This window comes from Melozone crissalis, unplaced genomic scaffold (assembly GCF_028551555.1).
Source record: "Melozone crissalis strain CALT ecotype California unplaced genomic scaffold, PUWL_Pcris_2 ptg000042l_1, whole genome shotgun sequence".
NCBI classification, from domain to species: domain Eukaryota; kingdom Metazoa; phylum Chordata; class Aves; order Passeriformes; family Passerellidae; genus Melozone; species Melozone crissalis.
In genome coordinates, this window is record NW_026535820.1 from 3,612,063 (window position 1) to 3,636,873 (window position 24,811).

The 24,811-nt window shown below is 37.5% G+C and overlaps 1 protein-coding gene across 4 annotated transcripts in view; it reads left to right on the forward strand.

Moving 5' to 3' along the window:
- NCOA2 (nuclear receptor coactivator 2) overlaps window positions 1–24,811 on the forward strand; it is a 189,056-nt gene that overhangs the window by 114,316 nt on the left and 49,929 nt on the right. For all 4 annotated transcript variants that reach the window (XM_054284633.1, XM_054284634.1, XM_054284635.1 and 1 more), the window contains 2 exons: window positions 492–664; window positions 23,007–23,110. In XM_054284633.1, the coding sequence (XP_054140608.1) occupies window positions 492–664; window positions 23,007–23,110 (277 nt within the window). The remainder of the gene's footprint in view (window positions 1–491; window positions 665–23,006; window positions 23,111–24,811) is intronic.

Consider the following 24,811-nt stretch of genomic DNA (forward strand, 5'->3'; position numbering starts at 1 on the left):
ACACAAATGCATTTTAAAGCATAACCACTCATTCATCTTTTCTTAAGACTGCCATAAATTCACAAGGAGGCAGGGAGTATGGATTGCTCAGTGTAACTATTTAAGCTGTTTTATTTTCTCATACACAATCACTGTATAATACTCTTTGGATTCTCAATGCCGTGTGGGAGGGATACTTGTAAATATTCAAATCCTGACCCCCCCCCCCCCTTCTCCCCCCCAAATAATCTTGTGTTTTCAATTTCTAATCCCAATCCTCTTTTGAAACAAAAACATGACTGCTGGAAAAAAAAAAAGTAACATCTTTTCTAATGCTCCTTTCCTTGTTCCAGAGGAAACCTTTCTGTGTGAGAAACTCCTAAGTTATATATTGATAGTGAGAGAGGTGTTTTTGTTAAACTACTGTAAAACCTCCTAAAATCACCTCTGAGCTGGCCAGAAGACAAGTAAACTGACATTAAAGACAGAATTTTTATAAACTCCTCTTTCAGCCCTAAAAGAAGCACTGAGAAACGCAATCGTGAGCAAGAGAATAAATACATTGAAGAACTTGCAGAGCTGATTTTTGCAAATTTTAATGATATTGACAACTTTAACTTTAAACCTGACAAATGTGCAATCTTGAAAGAAACTGTGAAGCAAATTCGTCAGATAAAAGAACAAGGTAAGAAGACTAATTAATTGACTTGGAATATTTTGTCTTGATTGTTATTTTATTTTTGGCTAAGCTGATAGTCTCTTCAGCTTCTTTTTTAGCAAATTCCCATGTTTTTCATTAATCAGTAATGAATAATGCTGTAAAGTCATGTGAATAGAGTGTGTTAAGTATCATATTCAATATTTTTAAAATAAGCTTCACTGAAAATTGTTTAGAGAGAGACTAAATCAATCAGTCTGATGTGTGTGTCTAATGGAATTGAAATCACTTGTGCTTTCACAAAAGTTAAACTAGCAGATGGCTAGTTGGGAAAAAAAAAACACATACTTTTACATGGATGAGTAAGAATCCTTGCAAAAGAGAAATGTCCAGGACAGTGGGGTATGCAAGAGTTCTGCATACTCGTTTTGCTTTCTTTTGTTGGTATGAATAGATATTGTGGACTAAATTATCTGCGTCCTTTAAATGATGACATCATATCCTCAACTACAATAGATTTGAAACTATTCTAATCTCTAGATAGGGTCCTGTTATAAATGTAAACCACAGAACGTGACAGTTTTCTTCCTGTTCTTTGTCTGGAAGATTAGTTTTGTATTTCTTTTCTTTTGATATATTTCCTATTCAAAGAGAAAACCCAAATCTTTTAGAAACTTTAATTTTTTTGGAAGTGGGTTTTGTGGCACAGGTCTGTCTAGGCAGGCACACTGCAGGTGTTTGGGGCAGATTCAAATTCCTAAAGTGGGTGCATGTAATTTTTCTTTTAATGTAGAAGATTTATATCTCTTTGTAAACTGTGTTTATAGTGATTCCTTTGATTTTCAAACAATTTAAACATCTTTCACTTTTTCACTTTTCTGTGGGAAAATAATTTTTCCTTTTCCATACTGTGTGTGTAAAATTATAAAAGTGGAGACCGCGTGTTTCATAATTTAGATATGTATTTATCTAAATACAGAACTATATAAGTAGATCTACAGTTTTAGACTTCAGTCTGTTCAAAGCTAAATGGAAAGTGGAAGGAGTCAGATTGTGTCAGTTGCCTCCAAAGTTCTGACTGATTAATCTTAAAGAGTGTTCTATTTCTCAGCTTGTTCTCCTCTTTTTTGCTGTTAGGTTGCTATGATTTTTTAAGTGGAGATTCTAGTGATGTTGCCATGCCCCTTATTAGAAGTATACTTATTAACCTGACACAATGTCCATCATTGTTTTGCACCTTACTGGCTTTTGAAGTATTCTTTTTCCCTAATTTTCTTCATCCTTTTCTCAAATTGATTTTTTTCCCGTCACCAAGCAACACATACTCCTTATCTTTACCTGAGAAAAGGAAAAGGACAAAAAAATTGTGTTTTCCTGGGAGGTGGGTGCACAAAGGAAAATCTGCTAGTCCACTTTGGTAATTCTGTAAGCAGTTCTAGAAAATGTAGTCTGAAAATCTGGCTCTAACTCAGGGTAACTTTGTCAAATCCAGGGTTTTATTGTTTAGGACCAATATCACAACAATAGTTTTCATGAAACATGCACACTCACCAGACCAGGTTATATGTAAACTATTGAAGTCATCAAGGGCCAGAATTGTGCCAAAGCTGAACGTGCAGTTAGTTTTTTAAGGTCATAAAATCTTATTGCGAAAACAACTGAATATACAGTCCTAAAGACAGACTAAACTGCTGTGAGCACTGTTTATTTCAACAAGTAGAAGTAGTTTGCAGCCCTTGAGCAATAAAGACACTAAATTGCTCTTTTTGATGTTGATTTGTTACACAAGGTTCTTCAGCTGAGGACAATTAGATGTTCTGGTAACTGGGTATCCACATAAAACTCACAGGTGGTATAGACTTTAAGCCTCTAAGGGGCACTGCAAAACACTGAGACCTTCAAGGTGGTCATTGTGGGATCTCAGAACCTCAGGACTGAGGTGCAGAGTGACCGAGACCACCCTTGGGGGGCTCGGGAGTCCTGGAATGTTGCCAGAAGTGTCTGGTGGCTGGACTTTGATCCTGCACTGGAGACGACACCTGTATGAGGATGGGAGGATCACACTGGGGTAAATGGTGAAGGGATAAGTTAATTAGAGTGTAAAACACAGGGTTTAGGATTTCTGTACAGGGGGGTCTAAAGAAGTAAGATGGAGGAATTGAGGCGTGTCCTGTCCTTCTTCTTCTTCTTCTTGGCCTCCATCTTCTGTGGTGATGGTGGCACTTTGAGATTGGTTATTACAAAAAGTGCACCGGTCAATAAGGGTAAAAGGTATTAGAAAGAATAGGTAAATATTGTATACGTAATTTTGAGTATAAAGATAAGTGACCGCCCCGGGGGCGAGCAGTGTGCACGTGTCTGGCTTGCTGTGCGGACCTCTGTCAGGCAGAGAGAAAATCTTTTAGATAAACAACCAATAAATACTGAAGTCCGAGAAAGATCTGAGGCCTCTTCTCATCCTTTGAAGCGTGGGCTGCCCAAGGCCATCTCCGAGCCTTTCCTGGCCATAAAACAGCCGAGAAAAGGGACAGTCATTAGTAGCATCTCAGAAGATCAGAGCATTTGAAATTATTCCTTTGAGCTGATAAAGGTTTGATACCTATTCCTACATAGAAGCTACTTTTCCTTTTAAGAAAAATTCAACTGACACCATACTCTGAAATGCAATATTATTTTGCGGCAGGCATTTCTTTAAGAAAAATGTCTCACATATACTAAGTGTCCAGGTTGCACAAACAGTACAGTCTACATGTACTTCTGTTCAGTGCCACAAAAAATCTGACATAAACAATGCAAACAGGTTGCAGACCTCGTGAGGCTATTACTATTGCTCTCTCATGTTTTATAGGTAATTTATCACCTCACATTGGGAATCTTGCACTTGGATATGCTCATCGTTTAAATGTATTAACTTTTAGGTTGTTCCAAGTCTTTGTGATTGGTCTTCCCCTGTAAAGACCTGTTAGAACACCGTGACAACGGTCAGAAACTTGCATTATCTCTTTTTCAAACAAAAGTCATTAAAATAATGCTATACTTGCATGAAGTGCCACAAGAGTCAGGTTAAAAATAATGTTTTATTGCAATTGTTTTGTTGACTTTTAGTGTTATGCAGAATACTTGTGACAAAACGAAATGTATGTCCTGAGACTCTTCAGTGATTCTGCACTGACGTGGACAAATTAAGATGGCTTAGTGGTCATACAGTGGGTCTGCTCCTGCATTTCTTGCAAAGCAGATTAGATTAAATTAGTGAGAACTTAATTTACAGTTTTATTATTTAGAAATTTTAGTAAAGAGGTTGTTTCTTTGAAATAAATACTAAAAATTCTAATTGCACCTGAAGGTCTAATTATTTACAAAAGCACAGTCAGTTATAAATACCTTGAAAAGCCACTGAAAGCAACAAGTTTTATAACTTCTACTGAGCTTTGTCAAGAAAACTTTATTCTAGGTTCTAGGAATGAGAACAAGGAAGGATGAAAGCAGATTGATATTTGTTTCCCATGTCAAGCTAGCTGGGCTGGTAGCTGAAAAAAGTAATGGATCTTTTGCTTTAATAATACTATATAATTTAGTATAATGTTATCCTGATCTATTTTATATGCAAATATATACTTGGAATACTTTATCTGTTATCTTTCTATCATTTCTCACAGTATATACTTCAAAGATTCCTAAGTTGTGGTATGTTAGAGATTCTGTTTATTACAATTTGAAGGCAAGTTATAAATGCCTGTGTAAAGCTAAATTCATTAAAAGAATTCAAGATATTTGGAAGATGTAACCATTGCATGGAGTTTTAATCTGGGTTTTGAAATGGTTTTAGTACTTGGGAAAGTGATGATAAGTTCTTTTTCAAAAGCCTAATTTTCTACTGAGTATGACTTTTATCATACTATATTACCGTGAATGGATGGAGATTTTGTGAATGTCCAGAGGAGATGAAAAATTGTGATTATAGCATGAAGATGAAACAGAAGTTGTATTAATGTAAATCTTAAGTGGATATCTCTATTGGGGATTTGAGCCTTGTGTTTCAAGCACTTTGGAAAACATTCATTCAGTTTTTTATTTATAACATGAAAGTAATTTGGAACAGTTGTGTTACATGGTGGTTGAGGTGTAAGCTCTCCTGTTGTTTGCAGTCCATGTTAAGGTTCTTGAAAAGGGTAATGGTATGTATGTTACAGATGTGTTCATAATGTGTACAGGCAAGTAAGTTCTGATTTGCACATGCTTAAAAAGCTTGTGTTAGACAAGTGTAAAGACCATTGGGAATAAACATTCCTTTGTATGCCAGACGTCCAAGAAGCTATAAAGCCGTTTGATTGTACTTAAGAAATATGCTTAGTATAATAGTATCTGATTGATTTTAGGATCATATCTTATTTTAAGAAGCAACTTCAGCATTTAAGATACTAATTTCTGTCATATAAGTACTGCTTAAAATGTTTTCTCATATCTGAAGACAACAGAATTCTGACAGTAAATAAAAGTAATCTGAATTTTCTTCTTCCTTAGTTGACAATCAGTTGAACTGTTTCACATCAATCTTATTTGATTTTATTCCAACAGTAGTCCTTTTCCTTCACTCTTTTCACCAGCCTGACTCCCCTCATTATGGTAGTGGGGGTTTTGTCATTATTTTTTGATTGCTTTGTCTCTGTTTATTTCGGGATTTTGTGGGGTTGTTTTGTTTTGGTTTGGGTTTTTTGTTTGTTTTTTTTATTCTTCTTTTGGATATAAAGCAGGTTATAAAAATGAAACCCTTGCCCTTAGTTTGCAGCTCCTTTTATCTGTCATGCTGGCCCTAGTCTCAGCAGGTAAATAATTCATCTTTTAAAACAGCCTGTCTATCATAGTTCACTGTTTGAACAACTCTTGCTTTTAAAAAAACTTTTAAATTTACTTTTCTAGTTGTTCTTTAGCCTTCTGTGTGAATATCAGCAATGCAGTAGGTGCAGAGGATACTGAAGATCACCTTAAGCTTCTTCAGCAGTTTCTGCAGCTAAGGCTCCTCTGACCTCTTTGGTTGGAGTGCTGAGGAATGTGTCCTGACAAAAGTGCAGGACATGGGATTATTTGATTCTTTCCCAAGTCCCCTGAGTTCCTTTTATTAAACTCCAGGTCTCTCTCTCTTATTTCTCCCCTCCTGTTCTCCAACCCTTTCTGTCTTCTGTAGCAATTTTTTACTGTGGCATCCACCTGTCTTATTTAGATTCACATACAGTGGGATATAATCTACTATGGTAAAGTATCCTCAAATATGATTTTATGCCAGTTCCATTTTCCTGCAGAGTCCAGTTTTTATGTGTCACTAGTTTCTGAAGAGGTTTCATGTTCTGTAGATCAGCTTTTCAGTGGGTCAGGGAAGGGATATTGGGTGGCAATTACCTGTCTAGCTGTTAATGTACACTTCTGAGATGTGAAACAGACCTTGTTTTCAGAATAGCCTTAAAAGACACCTTGGACAGAATGAATCACCATGTGAAAGCAAAATAGTGTTGGGAGAGGAAGAAGCTCTTGATGAAGAGAAACATGCATGGAAACCTGTATGAACTTTGAAAGAAGGCTTGTTGTTAATAATATTTATCTTCTTTTTCTGGTTTCACATTTGATAGCAAAACCAGTTTTTGCTTCCCTGTAGCAATACTGTGTAATCACAGGGGCGCTCCAGCAGGTAGTGCATTGTTGCCTCCAGCACCAGTATGCAAGTAAAATCACTTGCTAAAAGAAAGCAGCATGGTCTTAACACTGTAACGAGGTGTTGCTTTGGCTGCTGCTACTTTGAATTTATCAGATCTGAATTTAGAGTCATATTTCACAAGGTATTTAAGCAACTGCCTAACTTTAAGCAGATGAGTAATCCCTGTTAAATCAGTGGAACTACTTAAAGGTTCAAAGTTATGTGCATAAATATCTGGAAAAATCAGGATATTAAGGCAAGGGAGCATATGCAGACTTGTGTTTTGTTTGTTGGTTTTTGTTTTGCAAATATTTTACTAAGTCAATTTTACTGTAATTATATTTTATATTAATCATATTTGAGATGAGTTATTGAAATTTTATGCCAATTTTTGAATCGTCTTCTTTTTGAAGGAATTCTACATGGCTATCACTGTGTGGATATCCTATATTTTCAGTCTGATAGGATTTTAAGACTAAATTAAGAGTCACAGAAATTTGTGCTTGAAGTCAAGGAATTTATGCTGAGCATTTACAAAAAAAACCAGCCCAAAACCACAACTATTACTGAATTTGCTTTGTTGTCTCCCCTGCCTACAGCTGAGAGTGATACGTTGAAAATATCTTTGTTCTTCCTGTGTACATTGTAAGGCTTTCTGGCTAAATATGTAGTTTATGTTGACTTTACTAGTTGCATGACTCCAGAGGTCTACTGATTCACTGAAGAATTTTAAGTGGTTTTAAAATGGAGACCATCAGTTTCTTTTCTGTATCTGATGAAAAGCAGTCCTTGGCCAGCAACCCATCAAGTGGGAGGCTTCCTGGTGTTTGCTTGTTTTATTGGAGTTGTGTATCATGCAGAATACTTAGCTTAAACCTTATCTACACATAAGGTAAGGCAGTTTAATGATATTAATATTCTTCTGTGGAGGCAGTGTTATAATGCAATTAATATTACTAACTGAATAAGAAGCTGAAGACACTTTATGACATATAACTGTGTCCACATTGGGATCAAACAATTAAGAGAGGGGGACTGTTCAGTATGGAATGGAGAAGGCTCTGGGGAGGCCTTATTGCAGCCTCTCAATATGTAAAGGAGGCTTAACAAGAAAGGCAGAGAGACTTCTTACTGAGACCTGTAGTGCCAGAACAAGAGGCAGTGGTTTTGAGTGGGAAGATTGGACTTCTTCATTATGGAAGAAGTTCTTTATTGTGAGAGCAGAGTGGGTTGGCCAGAGAAGTTGTGGATACACCATCCCTGGAAGCGTTCAGAGCCAGATGGGATGGGGCTTTGAGCAGCTTGGTCTGGTGAAAGATGTTCCTGCCCATGGCAGGAGGGATGACTAAGTGATCTTTAAAGCTCTCTTCCCAGCTGAGCTAGTCTGTGATTCTATGATTCTCTTTCTTCAAGAGGACAGATTAAAATGATCAAAAGTGCAGGCTGCAAACTAACCTGTGGAAAATAAGTCAGCTGTTGAAAAGCCCTGGTTTCACCATGCCTGCCCTCCTCCTGATCATGAGTTTCCATTTCCTCCCTACCATGGCAGTAGCATTTCTGCAGCTGTGTGGTGAGCCTGAGCAGTGGTTTTGAGGTGGCCTGAGGATTGTAGGGGTTGTAGAGGATCTGTCTCACCCTGGGTCCCTGGTGGGGCCCCACTCCCACGCAGTCCAAGTGTGCCAGCCATGACTGAGCTAAGGGCCAATGGCCACAGCTGTCCTGGTGGTGTTGGGTATTGCAGGGTGTCACGTCGTGGCTGTCACCTAACAAGACGTTCCTCCTGCCCGTGGGCTTCAGCTTAGTCAATGATGGATGACTTCCATGCCAGAGAGAATTTGCTTGAAGTTTTAGACTGAAAATTTAAACTTTGACTTCAAATTATGGGTTGAAGTTGAAAAAAAACTAGATGTTACTCTTAGCTTTTGAGGTGCTGGTCTTTTTCAGGTAGAAACAGTCATTACTGGCAAGTGCTACAGGAAAACTTTCTTATTTGTTTTGCATCCTACTTATATTTGCTTTTCTTTGGTCTTTGTGTTCTTTCATAAATTCTGAATGTCCAAGAGAAAAATAAATAGTTCAAACTAGCAAAGTGTGGCTGTTTGTTTTGTATTATATAGCTGCAAAGATGATCGCAGTGTAAGAGGTTGTGATCTGTAACACCAATGCTTGGAATGCTATAAAGGACTGAGCTGCTTCTCCTATATTTAACCTTCTTTGGGGGATATTGTCAAGTATTCCCTCTTTGTTCTTTACAGGAATATCTTCATTAACATTTTGGTTTAGTTACTTTAATATGTAGTGATCATATTATGGTCTGTGTACTTCTGGGATTGTAGAAAAAATGTCTTGCATAAGAGAGATGGAGACATCTCTCCTTGAAATTTTGGGTTTTGGAGGCTGCCTCCTTGGTAAGTGTATTGTTCTCAGACTGCATTTAAATTGTCACTGAGCAATTTAAACTTCAAAACTTTACATGTTCGTTCAGCGAGTTTTTTGCAGTTTAACATGTAATCTTGTGAACTGTTAATACCATAAATTCATTCAGCATTTTTATTTGAGGGTAAAACAAAATGCAGAGATATAGACTGACATCCATCCCTGCACAATATGGACTAAGCTTTTGAGTCTAGTGTTTCTCACCAGCTGTTCTGTCTTCAGAGGTGTGATCAGAAACAAAGGCTGAGTTTAGGTGCTAAAAAATAAATGCTGAGTTTAGGTTTTAAAGAACAATTGTAGCCTTCTGATTTGAGTCCTAATGACAATGGTTTTAGTCCCTTGTTGCTGGATGGTTTGCAGTGTAAAAGATGCTGACTGCAGAACACCAAATCTTGCTGTGTGCTTTAGATTATGAATGCAACGTCTTAATCTCAGCAGCACATAAAGCAAGTAAATGAAGGAGACTTCATGTTACCTTGGCTTTCTGTCTGCAGCTTAATTTATGGAATAGCAAATTAATTCACTGTGAATAGTGATGATACTTCAGTCAAAAAAAGATCATCTATTTAAGGAATCTAGCTTTTGTTACACAGCTTTTATCTTTTCTTTTTAAAGACTGCAGCTTGAAAAGCAATAATATAATATTTACTCACAATAGGGTGCAATGCCTTTCATACCATGTTTGAATCCTGAAAACCTGTGGATTCACAGCACATTGAAGAAGCATTGATCAAAGGCTTCTCTGTGTTCAAACTAGGACCAAGATAATTGCATCTGTTCTAAGTCATGCATTTTGTTATTGCTGTAAAACATTCTGTGTGTGGACAGTTGGTTGGAAATGGGGATCCTTGAATACGAAATCATCAAGGATATGTAAAACAATGTCAGCTATTACTGCTTCAGCTTTCAGTTTCTTTTATGAAAGCCCTCAGTGGACAACTGGGGGAAAATCACAGACTGAAGACTGAAGGGTGACATGGCAAGTGATCACTTGCTTGCTCTGTCGTGAACACTGTTGAGCTCATAGTGAATGCCCTCAGACGAGGGACTAGAGAGTCAATACGTACATGATTTCTGTTTCCTTCCATCATTATGGGATGTTGGCACATCTCTATGTATTTTACAAGACAAGGGGTACTCTTAATATATCCCCCACACACACATATTCTCCTTTCCTTCTTTAACTTGCACAACATCAGGGGAGGGGAAAGGGGAGACAGAAGAGTGCATAAATTTAAGTTCTGCTAAAGTAGACAACTCCATAAACCATAAATCCATTAAGCAGATACTCCATAACTGGAGGTGCTTCAGCTATGCCCATGTTATCTGAATAAGGATCCACATGCTTCTTTGGACCAAGTAGCCGTGTCATGTGTCCCTTCACTGAGGCGTCCCAGAGCAGAAATGCATGTCCCTGCACCTTGCTTTGCTCACTGGCATGAACCAGAACGGAGCTCCACGGTGTGCCTGCCACAGAGGACTGCAGCACACGAAGGCAGGATGCAGCCTCACAGCTGGAATTTGTGACTGACTCATACAGAAGGGGCAGATTGTTAATGGGAAGTTAGCTGAAATCGGGAGTGACTTAATGAAGGAATTGGTAGGTTCTGTTATCTCTCTCAGAGAAGTCTAAATGTTCTTCAAAATATTCAGTGGAAGTTCTTGTCATGATCCATGAGTTGGTGTGAAATATTTTGGGATGTGTTACAGAGAGCTGGCTAGGCAGTTAGAATGGTCCCTTGTCATCTTAAGATATGTGATCCTGAAGAGCGCTAGCCTTATACCAGTACATTTTTTCCTGAGGCACAATTTCCTAGAAAGACTTGGAACAACCTGCAATTCCCATGATTCTACTGAGGGAGATGACTTCCAGAGACAAATTAGGTGTGGGCCTATATTCAACACTGAAGAGGAAGTGTGTTTAAATATAGCATTTAATCTACTTGGAAATTAAAAAAAAAAAAAAGAGGAAAAAATATCAAGGTTGTAACTTCTAAATATAGATTGGAAAACTCAGAGGGACCCTCATTTAGATTTTTCTTGGTTTGTTTATTTTGATGTTTGGTGGAAAAAACAGCAAGGTATTTTGTGCCAATCACATAAAATTCTTCCTGTCTTGGTTGTTTTGTATAAAGCCTTTCATCATCTTGAGTTGAAGGAAAGATTTGAATGTTTGGGGCTTTTCTCTGTCTTTAGTTGTTTCTTCATATTCCCATTGACTCCTCTGAATGCAATGCTCCCTGTCGCTAATTGTCAAAAATGGAGTTTTGTATTGGATGGATTTTCTTTATATTTTCAAATTTCCCCCCATTTTTTGAAGGGTTTTATTTTTAAGCCTGCACTGTTTTCTCTTCTTTTCAGTAATTGTCCTGTGTTTTTTGGTTTTTTTCATGCCCTCTCCAGTCCTGCTGTCTTTTGCCTTTGGTGTGGCTTTAGCCATAATTTTATGACCAGCAACACCACACCTGTGACAGTTTTATTCCATTCACTATCATCCCTCTGATAATGTTTTTACTCTTGCTGTGATAAGAAATCATCAAATAGTTTAGGGAATGTGACAAAAGTTACTAATGAATTGCTGAGTGTTACACTGATGAAAATCAAGGATTATTGTGATTACTATTGAGCTTGAAAGTTGAGCCACCATCTGTCTATCTGCAAGAGGTGCTGATTTTAAGTGAACATTGTAGTACAGATTGTCAGGCCATTGTAGTTAATGCTCAAAATATAATTATGTGTTTGCAGTTGGCAATCTAAAATGTAAATATGCCCAGTAAGCTTTTTTCCCATTACTTTTTTATATCAGTGATACAGGCAGAGAAGCCAGTCTGTAAAACCTTTATTAAATATAACTGAGGGAGGATATTGGCTTTCTCAGGGTCATTGTGAATTATGGTGCAAGAATACTCTTCCTTTCCCTGAAGTATGTGATGGTCATGGGCATTGCCACTTGTTCTTTCTTTGGAGGTCAGACAAGGAGCATATATCCTTTATCTCAGCAGCTTAAATGCTTTCCAAATAAAGGGGTATGGTTTCTTCTATTTTTTTATGGGGATTTTTGTTGGGTTAGTTGGTTGGTTTATTTAATAATGACTTTGGCCCCAGTACTCTTCGGTGTTTAGGCTGAGGTGAGCACATAATACTGTGGAAATAACAGCTGTTATGCCAAAGGTCTCACCTGTTGGTGTTCTAATGGGTAAAATGTAAAACGAGGAGCAGGCACCCATATTCCTTTTTGCAGGCAAATAAGTACCTTGGAGACTGGAGGAAAATGTTCTGGATTATCACCTCTGATGTAATGCTCAGGCTTGGCTGCAGACCTGCATTACCGGCCTTCGTGCCAGGGAGGGACATGGCTGGAGGCAGACCATAATCTTCAACAGTTCTTGGTTAAAGCTACATATGTTCAGCATTTTCAGGGTGATGATTGTCCAGCAAGGGCCCCTCACTCCCAGCCTGTGCCATGTCAGGAGTTTGGGGCTGGGAAGAGCAGCCAGACTGCAGAGCTGGCTGGGCAGCACCTGCCAGCACAGCATGGAGCATCCTCTGCTGAGCTCCTGGTTGTCCATGGGGAACTCTTGGGGGACTGTTAAAACAGCTCCAAATTTCTTCTCAGAAGAGAACTGATAAAACTCACTGAGAAAAGAGAGAAAACAATACCATTAGTGTTTAATCATTTTCCTGTTTATGGATTATGCTGACATATTTCAGACTGGGTGCAGATCCCTGCTTCATGAATCTGAGTTAGAGAAACAGAAACGGGAGTGCCTAATTAATTAAGTTTTAAGTGTGGTTCAGTCTGTTGAAGCGAGCCCATTTGTATCTATCAGTGCTATTAGCAGGCATTTTAAAATGTCTGCTAATTAATATGTGACAGAATAAATTAATACAATTGAGGTTAAAAGTGACTTTGTCTGGATGTAAATCATAGCAACAAGATAAGCCAAGATTTTCTAGGGTAATGAAAAAAGATCTCTTCATTTCAGAGAATATTTTAAGCAATGCAGGTTAATAATCTTACCTTTCTTCCCACAGCCACCCTGAAGTAATGTACCTGAAGTAATGTAGCCCCTGTTGAAATATATGAAATTTATCTTAAAACACAGTTTTGTGAAGGACTTGAACTAAAAAATCCCTTTAAATAACTAGCATGCAGAAATAAATAGTTTCTTCTAGGAAGGTTTTGGTTTTCCATCAGCTTTCCTTGCAGTAATAGGAAAGTTTCTGTTTCTAAATTGCCTTGAAATTTTGGCTGAGGCCTATGATGGTGGTTTAGACAAGTCAGGAGAGGGGCCCAAGCTTCTATTTCTGAACACTGGGCTGTTATAGAAGAAAACTTTGCTTGTCCTTAATGATTTAGAGGTTTTTTGCAAAAGATTTATCTACCATAATCTGGACTATTAGAAACAGTAGGAGCCCTGTAATCCATGTTAACATGGACACATTAAATTAAAGCTGTTTCTGTTCTTTCTTAGCTGTCTTCAATTATCTGTGCTCTATTTTGGCCTACGTTTTATTATGGAAACTTCTTTCATAGGGAGCCCACGATCCATTATATTTCTTTTTTGTGGGCCACATCAGGTCTCTTGAAAACTTATCCAGTTGTCAATGGCAATTTATAAACGCAAGAAGATCTTTGCCTGTTTTTGTGGATGATCTGGTGTGTCACAAAGATTTATTACCAGCATCCTAAAATAAGACAGATATTTTGTAATCATGGCGATGTGGCACTCGAAGAAAGGGAGTCATCTGTTTCCTTTTAACAGCTGGTTGAGTACAGAAGAGTTAGGCTTCAAGAAATAGAGTCTGGCTAGATTAATACTCCTCTCTAGTATGTTATTTTGGCCTAAGTTTTGGAAACCCAAAAGTTTAATTAGCTTGGCAACTGCATCTGCAGATTCTAGTCTAAAGTGTTAACCCTTGTATCTTTTTCAAAATCTGGCCAGTGTTTCAACATGTCAGAGAACCAATTAGAGGCTGTTAACATTTGTAAAAGCAATGTATTCTTTCTGAGACCATGGTGGAGCCCTGTTTGGAATAAAATTATCAGATTCTGCCATGTTTCTTGTCTTTGAAAACATTAGCTCAGCCAAAATGTTAAAGAACACTGGACTCCCACCATTTAGACATTCATATCAATACTGTTTTGAGAGATGAATTATCAAAATAAGATGAGGTTACTCATTTGGTAAATATATAACACTTATAAAATTGCAAATGCCAAGAAATACAGTAATTTTTTCTGTCCTAATTCAGCACATACCAAAGAAAATAATTACTTTGTTAAACGAAGTGATGCCAAGTATTTGTATCTAATATTTCGGTGCAGAGGTCAGTTAGCTTGGCTCTTTCTTTTGAAATGCAGCCATATTAATGTAACAGATTTTAAGTCAGTGCTGATGGCTGTGCAGCATTTGTTATCATGCACAGTTGAGTAGTTTACGTGAGTGTTTTGAAATCATGTAAATAGCAACAGATGCAAAACCGTTTCCTGGATGTGTTTGTGTATACAGCTACAGATACATATATTTGAATCTGCTTATCTGATTCTAGCACAGAATAATAAGTGACTGATTAAATTCAGGGTATTTTGGGGTAAGGCACTGACAACCAATGTGCTTAATCTAACACGTGTGCTCCTTTATTGTTTGAGTACTGTATTTTAGGCATTTATTAAACACTGTAAATGAGACTGTAATCAATCAGATATCTGTGATTATACTGGTTACTAGACATTCTTAGGAAATGTAAATGCAAAAAGAGAACCCCAAACCCCTGTATTTAAAAATGCATTTTAAAACCAGTGAAAATTAGAAATTCTCAGCATCATCCTGGATTTTAGCCTTTTGATAAGGACATTTCCTGGGCAGGGCACCTTTGGTGATTAATTTATTTAGATATTTCCCTAATCAGTCTGTATACACTATAAAGACAGTGTTGGTGGTCTTTTGAGGGAAAAGATGATCTCTTTAAAACACAGGAATACATGTACCTTTAATTTTTCTGTTTGCAAGTTAAGCACAACCTTTCATTTCATATAAAAGCATATGTTGAACATACTCAAATATTTTAATAATAAGACAGGTCTGAAAATGTTGCAGGAGTAAAGCTATATCCAGTTATATTTCTTTCCATCTTTTTGAAAACTTTGTGGAAAAGGTTAATGTTGCAGCATGTCCAGGGATTCAACAGGTGATAGTCATGATGGAGGCTTAATTCCATGTTCTGGAGATGAAAAATAACTTTCCACTCACAATGTGGTAGTTTGACACATCATCACAAGTTCAAATGAGGCATGGAGTGAGGAACAGTTTCTGGATTCAGTGTTCTTTCAGTCTTAAGGAAGGATTTCACTTAAAGGGTGATACAGCAATTGTCCTTCTGTATCTTTACTGATAAATAAAAATACTAGAAATAATACCACCAAAGAATTTATTTTAATTGCTGCATGGTTTCATATTTTTATTGTATGCTGGGGATGGATCAAGCCATTGAGGATTTGGGGTCCCAGATAGGACATTTCTCTTTAGTCTTCACTTGAGCAGCAGCAGAGAAAGGGTTGTAAATCTGGGTTTTACTGCAGTCCCCAGTCCTTAACTTAGCAGAGACTAGGAACCTTCTGAGGTGATACCAGGTAAGAATAATCTCTTGCTCACTGCATTAAGTAGATAGATCTGCAGATAGTAGGTACGAAGTTCTGTAAATAATACATATTTACATATAAATAACAACATCACTTTCAGCTGTCACTGTTATATCCAAGAGTTAGCAATCTTCATATATGTTATTTAAGTGTGTTTATGGATGGGATTCTGCCTTGGTGCTCTGAGTGGTGCCATGTGCCAGAAATGCAGCACTACAATACCCCTGCTCATGGGACTTGGAGACAACTGGGTCCTGGGGCCAGGGCAGAAGGAGTGGGCACTTCCACTGCTGCCACTGTCTGCTTCCTCACTTCCAAGAAGCAGACCGCTGAGTTTTGTAATAATTAGAAGGAAAAGAGGTCATAGATGTTGATGAAAGCAAAGACAGCAAAATGAGAGGGAGGAAGAAACCAAGGAGAAGGTAGTAAAATGCTTATTAAAGTATTTAGCAAAAAAATACATATAGAGATAATAGGCTTCTGTCCCTCCAGCAGTTAAATATTATCCTTGGTAAGTTGAATTTCATTATTTTTGTCCTTGTTCCAGTTTAACTGAGCTGGGGGCAATTATTTCTCAGGCAGTCCTTCTTACAGGAGGTGTATTGAGTGACAAAAATGCTGACTTGTACAAAAAAAGAATGACAGCAAAATGTCAAAATTATTAAGAGACAAAACTAGTATTAATTTTAGGTGTTATTACTTACATTTGTTGCTGTTCCAAATTCCATCATGGGTTTTCACTGCTTGTTTTCTTTTCAGTGTCCATGAAAATTTTATATGCTGGCTACTGTTACTGAATTTTCTAAGAGCGGGACTTCACTCAAAGCCTGTAAAGCTGCACGAATGTTTGCCTATATTTGATGGGTTTGTGAGAATATGAAGCTTTCCATAGAGTTAGTGCCTTAGTGATGCTCCTTTAGCATGGGAAGGTGGGGCAGGTATGTGTGGGACAGGAGAGCAGCTGCACCACTTAGAGCAGCTTGCGCTGGAAAAAGAAACCACAGCGTTGTAAGTGCTGCTACTCCTGAGCGAGTAATTTCACTTACAGCTTTCCAAGGGCTTTTAGCTCAAACCCTAGGGTCATTTACCATTTAAGTGTGCTTCCACCAGCAGCAGTAAATATGAAGCTAAACCATGTGGATGTGATGAGCAGAACAGAACACGGGCAGATGAGCTGGGCAGGCGAGCGTGCAGTGGGAGTGCAGCCCTTCCCAAGCAGAGGGGAGCTGGGCTGACAAGAGGGCTGTGTCAGGGAGGTGGGCAAAGCTGTGCTCCCAGTGAATAAACGTGCTGAGAAAAAGTGCAGCTGTGCTTTTTTAATATGCACTGCAGGAGATTTCAGCAGCCTGATGATATATCATGCATTAATGTTGAAAAGATAAACACATTTGGAGAGCACAGGAAGGCCTTGTGTTTTTATGTTAGCAGAATGCTTCCTAATGAATAAGAACGTGCTGCTGGCTTCACAGAGCCATATGGCAGCTTTTCTAATTTTAGTTCGGTGCAGATGCATAATTCTCCCTTGTTTTACCTCCTAAAACCTTCCTGAGATGTTGCATAGTTTTTCCTGTAAGACTTGATCTATAGTTTCTTGGGGGGAAATATGTATTCAAGAGTCTAAGAGCTGCTTTGCTCTGGACAGATGTGTGCTGTGTGATGAAAGAGCAACCTCACTATATAATCACTTCCCTAAAATAGTAGCTAACTTTATTCACAAGGATGGGATAAGCTGGTGTTAAAATTGATTGCTGAAATAGTTGCTGTTTCTTAGGCACTGCTGTTTTGAAAAATTGCTTGCTTTCAGGGAATAAAAACAACTTGTGTTGAGGCAATGGGAACTGGGTGAGGACGTGCATGGGGATATCAAGTTTCAAGTGAGCCATGGATCGCAGTGCTTTGAATTACACAGCTACAAGGCAGAGCTGCTTTCCCTGTGGTTAACCAAGCATCAAAATAGCTTGCACGTTCTTCACTGCTTTACTTCATCATGTGTAGTGATCCAAAACTACTCACATTACCAAATACAATTTTTTGGGTTTTTTCTCTTTTGTCTTTTATTCAAGTTGGTACATTTGAAGGCACTTTCTGTACAGCCCTATTCATGTTAAAAATCTCCTGTCCATTACCAGAGTCAATACAATTACTTAGCAATAGTCATACACAGATGTTATTGCATCTAATATTTGCAATGTGATTTAATCTAATGCTCAAAACTGTAAGGTCAGCTAAAATCTGGCCTTTGCTAAGTATACTTTCTATTATATGTTAGCCTTAGTTTTTAATACTGTATCTACCCTTACCTTTGGACAGTTAAATACTTCTGCGTTTTTGATTGTTTGGATGTTACTTTTGCACAGCAAATTCAGAAAGATCATGCAGGGCAAACTTAGATACATGAATTAGGCAAGACAAGAGTTGTTGGCTAATACTTGCCAAAAATGGAAAAGATGAGTTGTTTTCTAGATAGTTCCAGTGTGAAATTAAATTGCGTGTTTCAGCTTTGTATAGTGTTTACATTCACTTTCAACTGATGTTGCTGTTACTGTTATAAGGATCTTGATTTGTATGATTTTTAATTTTTTTTTTAAAGGGCAGAGTTGAGTTTTCTAGTGTCACTTATTAAAATCTCTTTGTTTATATTTTTATCTATTGTACAGAAAAGGTATGTGATTGAGATAAGTGTGGCATTTCAATAGCAATTCCAGAAAATTACAAAGAGCAGGAATTACATATAGGGCATCTGGAAACCCTGTTTTAAACACTATTGGATAGTGAACTTGAATTTACCTGTTACAGGGTATTTGGGGGGTTTTTTGTTTGTTTGTTGTTTTTTTTTGCTTAACCTTTTTTTTTTGGTGGTTTTTAGAGCATGGGTTTTTGTCTGCCCAGCATTTCACCAGCATCTCTTTTTTGCTCTTCTTGTTCTGTGAAGAGCCTTAAATGTTGCTCCAGTGAAAAATAAGCTACATCTGTGTTGATGCAAATTTTCTCTTTCAAATTATGCTTCATCTTTTTTGAAATTCCTGCAGAGGCTAAGTTTTGGTTTTCTAGTTTAAAAATGCATCTTGGTTTTGCAGAGAGCACGAAGGGGGAAATATTTCTGTAGCAGGTTTCCTTAAGGAAGTTGGAGCAGAGCTGGAATACAGACAAAGAGAGCTTTTTGAGTGGTTCAGCTGGTCCTGCCTGCCCACCTGTAGGAAAGTAGAGTTTGAAACACAACCAAGAGAAGGTGATGCCTGTCATTAACACTTCAGAGTCTGCTGTCAGAAATGCAGAGAGAAGTGGCATAGCTTGAGTTGGGAGGGTGGAAAACCAAAAGGGCTTGCTAAGTTAAAATGTAGCAGGAGACTTTCAACTATTGCTTTTGGCTTCTATTTCTCTGACTTATGAATTTCTGTTAAACTAATGTGATTTCACAAAGGTTTGCTTTCAGAATCTGGAATGAGCTTTAAATAAAGCTTGAGGCTTCCCACTCATAAATTTGTCAGAAAATATTTTTGAGGGCTTTTTTTTCCTTCTTTATTCTGTATGTAAATGTAGAAAAGTAAATACAGTTTATGATCACTAGGAAGATGCCCAATTGAAAATATTAATATGTATTTTAGTATAATACTGCTTATGCAATTGTAAACATCTCCACAGTTTAAAGTCTAAATTACACACATCACTAAAATACTACATAATTGGATGTGTATATTCTTTGTAGTATCTCTCTCAGGGGTACTTGTATTTTATTTAAATTTTTTTCTCTCTCTAGGCCAAACTCTTAATTGAGCAGAGCTAATAATTATTTAATGTGCTTCAAGTTTATACTACTGTAATTCAGATAAAATATGCTTGATCCCTGGTAGCTATATTCATAAGGATGGGACCAGTTTCTAATTCCATGCTGCCTCTCCAGTGCAGAATTCCCTGTATGGAGATGAAGCCATGGGAAGTCCCTTTCCATGCTGCTCACTTCCTCTGGCTGCAGAAGGCTGTAAATACAGCCCTGTAAATACAACCTCTGTCCATACTCTTCCTCTGCTGCCCTTTGGCCGCTGTGCCTGTAGAATACCTGGTAGCACTTGGCTGACATTTAACAGGGGCTGTTCTAGCAGGAGGCATCACTGGCAGCTGTGAGGTCAGGGAAGCAGCTCCCACTCTCCATGTGGCTGCAGTGGCAAAATCCAGTGGCTGTGCTTAGTCAGAGGGTAACACCAGGGGTTCTCCTGGGGCTAGGAGAACAAGATTCTGAGGGCTTTGCAATGTAGCTCTTTTCCTAAGCCTTGACATTCAAAGATCATTAATGTAGCATAGCAATTATAAACTCTCTGAGCTTTTGATTTCTTTGTTGGGCTCCCATGAACTCAAAAAAGATAAAAGTAAAAAAGGGAAAGTAAACTTTACATTTTTGCACCATTACTTAACACTGGAAGCTGGAACTGTTAAGAAAAATGAAGAATCCTGACTTGTGATAATGCATTATTTTGTCAGCATTAGAAATTCATGTATCAATCATTGGTTTTTTTCCAGCCTTTCTGTAACAAATTTTTGTTGTCAATTAGCCCCATGGGCTGTATTGCTGAGGGAGAGATTTGCATTTCAAGACATTCGCCATGACTGACTGTCAGGACGACACTTCTGACAGGATTCGCACTTACTTGTCTTGGAAGTGCTGATAAAGTCTACTCGAGGGGCTTTGTAATTCAGTCCAAAATGGATCATTTATTGCATAGTTGAATGTTATTAGTAGCTGCAGCTTCTAACAGTGACGTGAATTACAGCTGGTCCTACTCACAGGCTGTCTGAGGCCTAGGTTTCCTATACAATGCCACTTAAATTTAAGTGTGGCTTACGGCCTGGATGTGTAGCCTCTTCTAAGCTCTCCAGCTACTTGAATTCTTACCCAATTAAGTTACAGATCCAATTAGGAAGTCAATCATTTTGGAGCGCTTGTGATTTATACTGCTTTTCAGAGTGCCTAGCCAAAGTTCATGAGTAGTGAGCATTGAGTATTAGTAGTTCATGAGTGGTACATTGTCACCATCTCTGGGAAGAGAGGGTGGGTAACATCCGAGTAGAAATAGAATTTTCATATTTTCTCCATTCATTATGCTTTTTCCTTGAGAAAGCACTGAGTTTATTGATTCCACAAAGATGTTGGGCTCTCTGAGGAGAAGAGTGTAAAAGAAAATGAAGAAGTCAGATGGTTGTGAAGGACAGCTGGTGATGAAGCAGAAGCAGTCAGGGATCAAACAATCAGAATGGAGAGAAGAGGGAAGTGGAGAGGAAAGCAGTGGCTCTCAGGAACCCTTGGTCTGACCTGGTATTGCAGCTCCTGTATTGATTACTATTATAGTAATTTAAAATGTCCACCTTTTCCTTTGTATAAAACCTCATCAGTGTGCATGAAAGAAAACCATTGTTTTTATCAATGTATAAACCCCATGGTTGTAAGAGTGAAAAAAATCAGCAGCAAATATTTCGTATTATATAAAAATAATCAGTAAAAGTAGTCAGTAAACTGGTGACATAAGGAAACTGTAATGAATGTGCTTTCACACCATTGTTGGATCATATCTGCAGCCCCTCCATTTCTGGCTCATAGAGAATAATTCCATGTTCTCCCATAATCAAGATGGTATCAATGGCTGAAACAGTGGTCAAATGAGAGCAAGAAGCTGGTATCCCTGTCCATTCTAATATTTTGCAGTGTGAAAATAAGAGATCACTTTATGCTAGCAGGAACAGATGGGAAACAGATATCATCACTGGCTTTATTAAAAGCTCAACTCTATTTTTAGAGTTCTTTTAGAATTTTTAGAACATGTTTTCAGTTTCGTATCATCATATGGTGCCAACTCTGCTGTGTTGTAGCATGGGAAGTATTGTTCAATTGTTTTTCTGTTACACCTAATTTCTGCTTTTTGCCAAAACAAGGGAGGTAAGGAAAAAAATAAAATCCCACCCCTAGTCTAAACCAGAGATACTAATTTTATGTCCTCGTGAGTTCAAGTGGCAGAGGAAATGTTAATAGTTCTTTCTAGTGAATTTATTTCTATGAGATTATGCTAATCAGACTGATTTAAAATTAGATGGTTAGCTGCAACTCCATCTTCAGAGCAATTTGCTAAATCATTATTCACAATGGTGTTATACAGTGTATAACACCTAAGAAGACAGCTAAAATTTTTGTGAGTCTTTTCATGAAAGCAAGAAACCATAGAAATCTAGGATGAGACAGCCGAAGTGACCAAAGCCTTATTGCCAGCAGGTGATTGCTGACAAGAGGACACCCAAGGCTTCACAAAAGCTGCTCCTTTACTCTATGTCTGAGCAGCACATATTCACACTGACCTTAAAACCTATGCCACGGAAATTCAGAAGAACTTTACCTGCATTATTGCAGATCTACAGATAGTGGAAAATACTGTACACTTGGATACATTTTAATTTGCATGACTGATGTTTTAATTTTCACTCTCGGTAGTTTTCCAAAGGCCCTTTGTTCCATGTGCACGTGGTACTTTCAGTAATTCCTACAATGAATGTTCTTCTAGTTTATTGTTGAAGACATAAATTCGTGTTAAAATTTCAGTGTGCTTTCATGTTTAGTAAAATAATTTATTGCATTATATTAAAAATAAATTTATATTATTTTTAATATTCTAGATTGCAGAATGGTCCTAGCTTTTACATAACTGCTGCTTGAAATATAGTAAAATAATTTTGAGTATAGAACTCAAATTTTGTTTTGAGTATAGAACTAACAACAAAAAGTAACTGGTTTCATTAATTTACAATGTACAATGTGCATTAGAATATGTATTTTACATACTGGTTTTATTTGTTTTATTAATTCATCCTTAAACAAAAATAGCATTCTTGAAATAGAAAAATTAATACAGTTCATTACTTGATAGGAATTATAAGCCCACTAGGTTTGCAATTTCTGTGAATATCCCTTACATTTGGAGTTGGGTATAACCTGTGATGCTGTATACACATTTTAACGTATGGCATTATGTTCCAGGAACTGAAATCATTATTTTCTTGCCTGCAATTTTCAAATGCAGCACTTGAAATTGTATGTAGTTCTAATAATATATTGGTAAATAAGGCGGTATGAAAATGACGTGATAGTAAGAACGTGGGTGGAGACATGGGAGCAGAACTGAGGCCGCTCTTTCTCGGTACTGAAACCGTAGATTGTGGACTTATGTTTTTCCTTCTAAATATAGCGGTCATGGAAATGCTCTGCAGCTGTAAGCTTTGCCTGCTCTTTTAGATCAGTCTTTGACTACACCTTGAGCCTAGTTTTTGCCCACTGCACCTTCATAAAGAGCCCTTGTCTTTGCCCAGTGTTAGGCTCTGTAGTTTGGTGAAATGTCTAGCAGAGAAACATGAGAAATTATTTCATTTGTGTCACAAGACCTGAAAACTGAGAAGCAAATAGACTAGCTGTGCATCCGTTGAATCATTATGGGAGACTGTCTAATCTCATTTTCAGAACTGTTGTGCTGTAAGCATTTCACAGCTCTTCTCAATGCTCTGTGGGCTCTTGGTGTATCAGTGAGATCAGTCTTCTGTCGCTTAACACATGGTATTCTCTCTTGCAGAAAAAACAGCAGCAGCTAATGAAGATGAAGTGCAAAAAGCAGATGTATCGTCTACAGGTCAGAGTGTCATCGACAAGGATGCACTTGGACCAATGATGCTTGAGGTAAAGAGCACAAAATCCATGTATTTAGGGCAGTTCTGCTCCTCCTGGGATGAATGAAATGAAAAGGTGTAGTCAGAGGTCGCTGTAAAGGAATGGTCAAGAGAGACAAACCATCCTGGCTACTGGGGATTACGCCATTAAAGAGTAGGCAGCATATTTATTTCTCTTGCATTCAGTGATGAAACTCTCTCAACTTGAAGTAGGGAGAGGCCCAGAGAGTTCTGCTTCTTTGTAACATGGACAGCTTGAGGGGCTTCAGCTGACAGCAAGTGTTGGGTGTCTGCTTGTGCATGTTTTATTTTTTCTGAACCACAACAGCTGTGGAGGACCTGTTGCACTTAAACATTGACTTATGTGTACTGTAGTATGCAAGTGAATAATATTCCTCTGAAATTGCATGTCATTGCTATACTGCTTTAATATTTTATCATTTCAGCACTTGAAGCAGGACTCTTCCCCCTAGAATGTGAAAGTAATCTAGGAGAGATTTTCAGGATGTGTATTTCAGTTTGTTCAGTTAAGATTTCTGTCTCATTTTAGCAGTTATTTTGATACCCCAAAAGGCTGTATGATTCAAGCCTAGCTTCCAAATGTGTGTTAGCAGTAATGTTGAGTAGGTATGTTATCAGGGATCCTTATGTCATGTGCACTACTGCTTTATCTGCTTAAACTCACTTGCAAACTGTTTATTCCCATCCCATTCTGACTGTGGACTTCATTTGTAAGGAAGAATAAATGTAACTTTAGGTAACATAAAACACAAACTCTGAATAAAGCTAAGGGAACCAGCTTTGGCAGAAGCATAATTATTCTGTCATTTCTGAATGCCTGTACAGTTTTAAGTATCTGCCTTATTTTTCATAATTGGTCAAAAGAAGACATAGTTTTCTATACTGTGCATGAAATAAAGGCTCCAAATTCACACTGCAAAGCATAAGATTAGACAGGTTGGAGGCATTGTTCTTTGAAAAGTGGGGATAACAAATTGATTTATTTTATTTAATATTTATTATACATACTCACTGAATTGAATGTTGTTGTTTTTGCTATCGAACAAGGTTATGCATTCATCTCTTACACTGCTATGTTAAATTTATCTTTAATTTTCTATTAATTTAATTGTAAGGACCTCTTTTGTATGGACAAGGAAAATAAGAATAAGATTATATTTTTCATGGCTTATCTTGTGTGATTGGCTACTGTAGCAAACATGACATGTAAAATCAACCATTTATTCTGTTGTTCCATTTAATTTAGTTTTCCTTTGCATATGAACAATGAAACATTGTGGAAATTAATGAACCACAGTCCTTTTGCACCAAGAAACTTAAAAAGGACTGAAAGTTGTTCTATATTTGCTGTGGAAAGACTACAGATACTTTCTTTGTGTCTTTATCACCTTAAGGAAATGCAATTCAGTTATTTAATCTTTACAGAACCCTTTTATACAACCTCTTAAAAAACCCCTACCTTTTCTCATTGCCAAATAATAATAAAAATTGCAATGCTGATGAACAGTTTATTAGTTGATTTGGTTTAGAAATATTATTGTATGTTTTTATTAGAGAATAAAACTGAAGAATACTCAAAATAATGAGTGTTTCCAGCTGAAGAAAGTGAGTAAAATTCATCAGGCAGCTGCCTCTGAGGAATATTTTAACATATTTCTTGTTTAAAGCATAAAGTAGATAGGAAGAAACT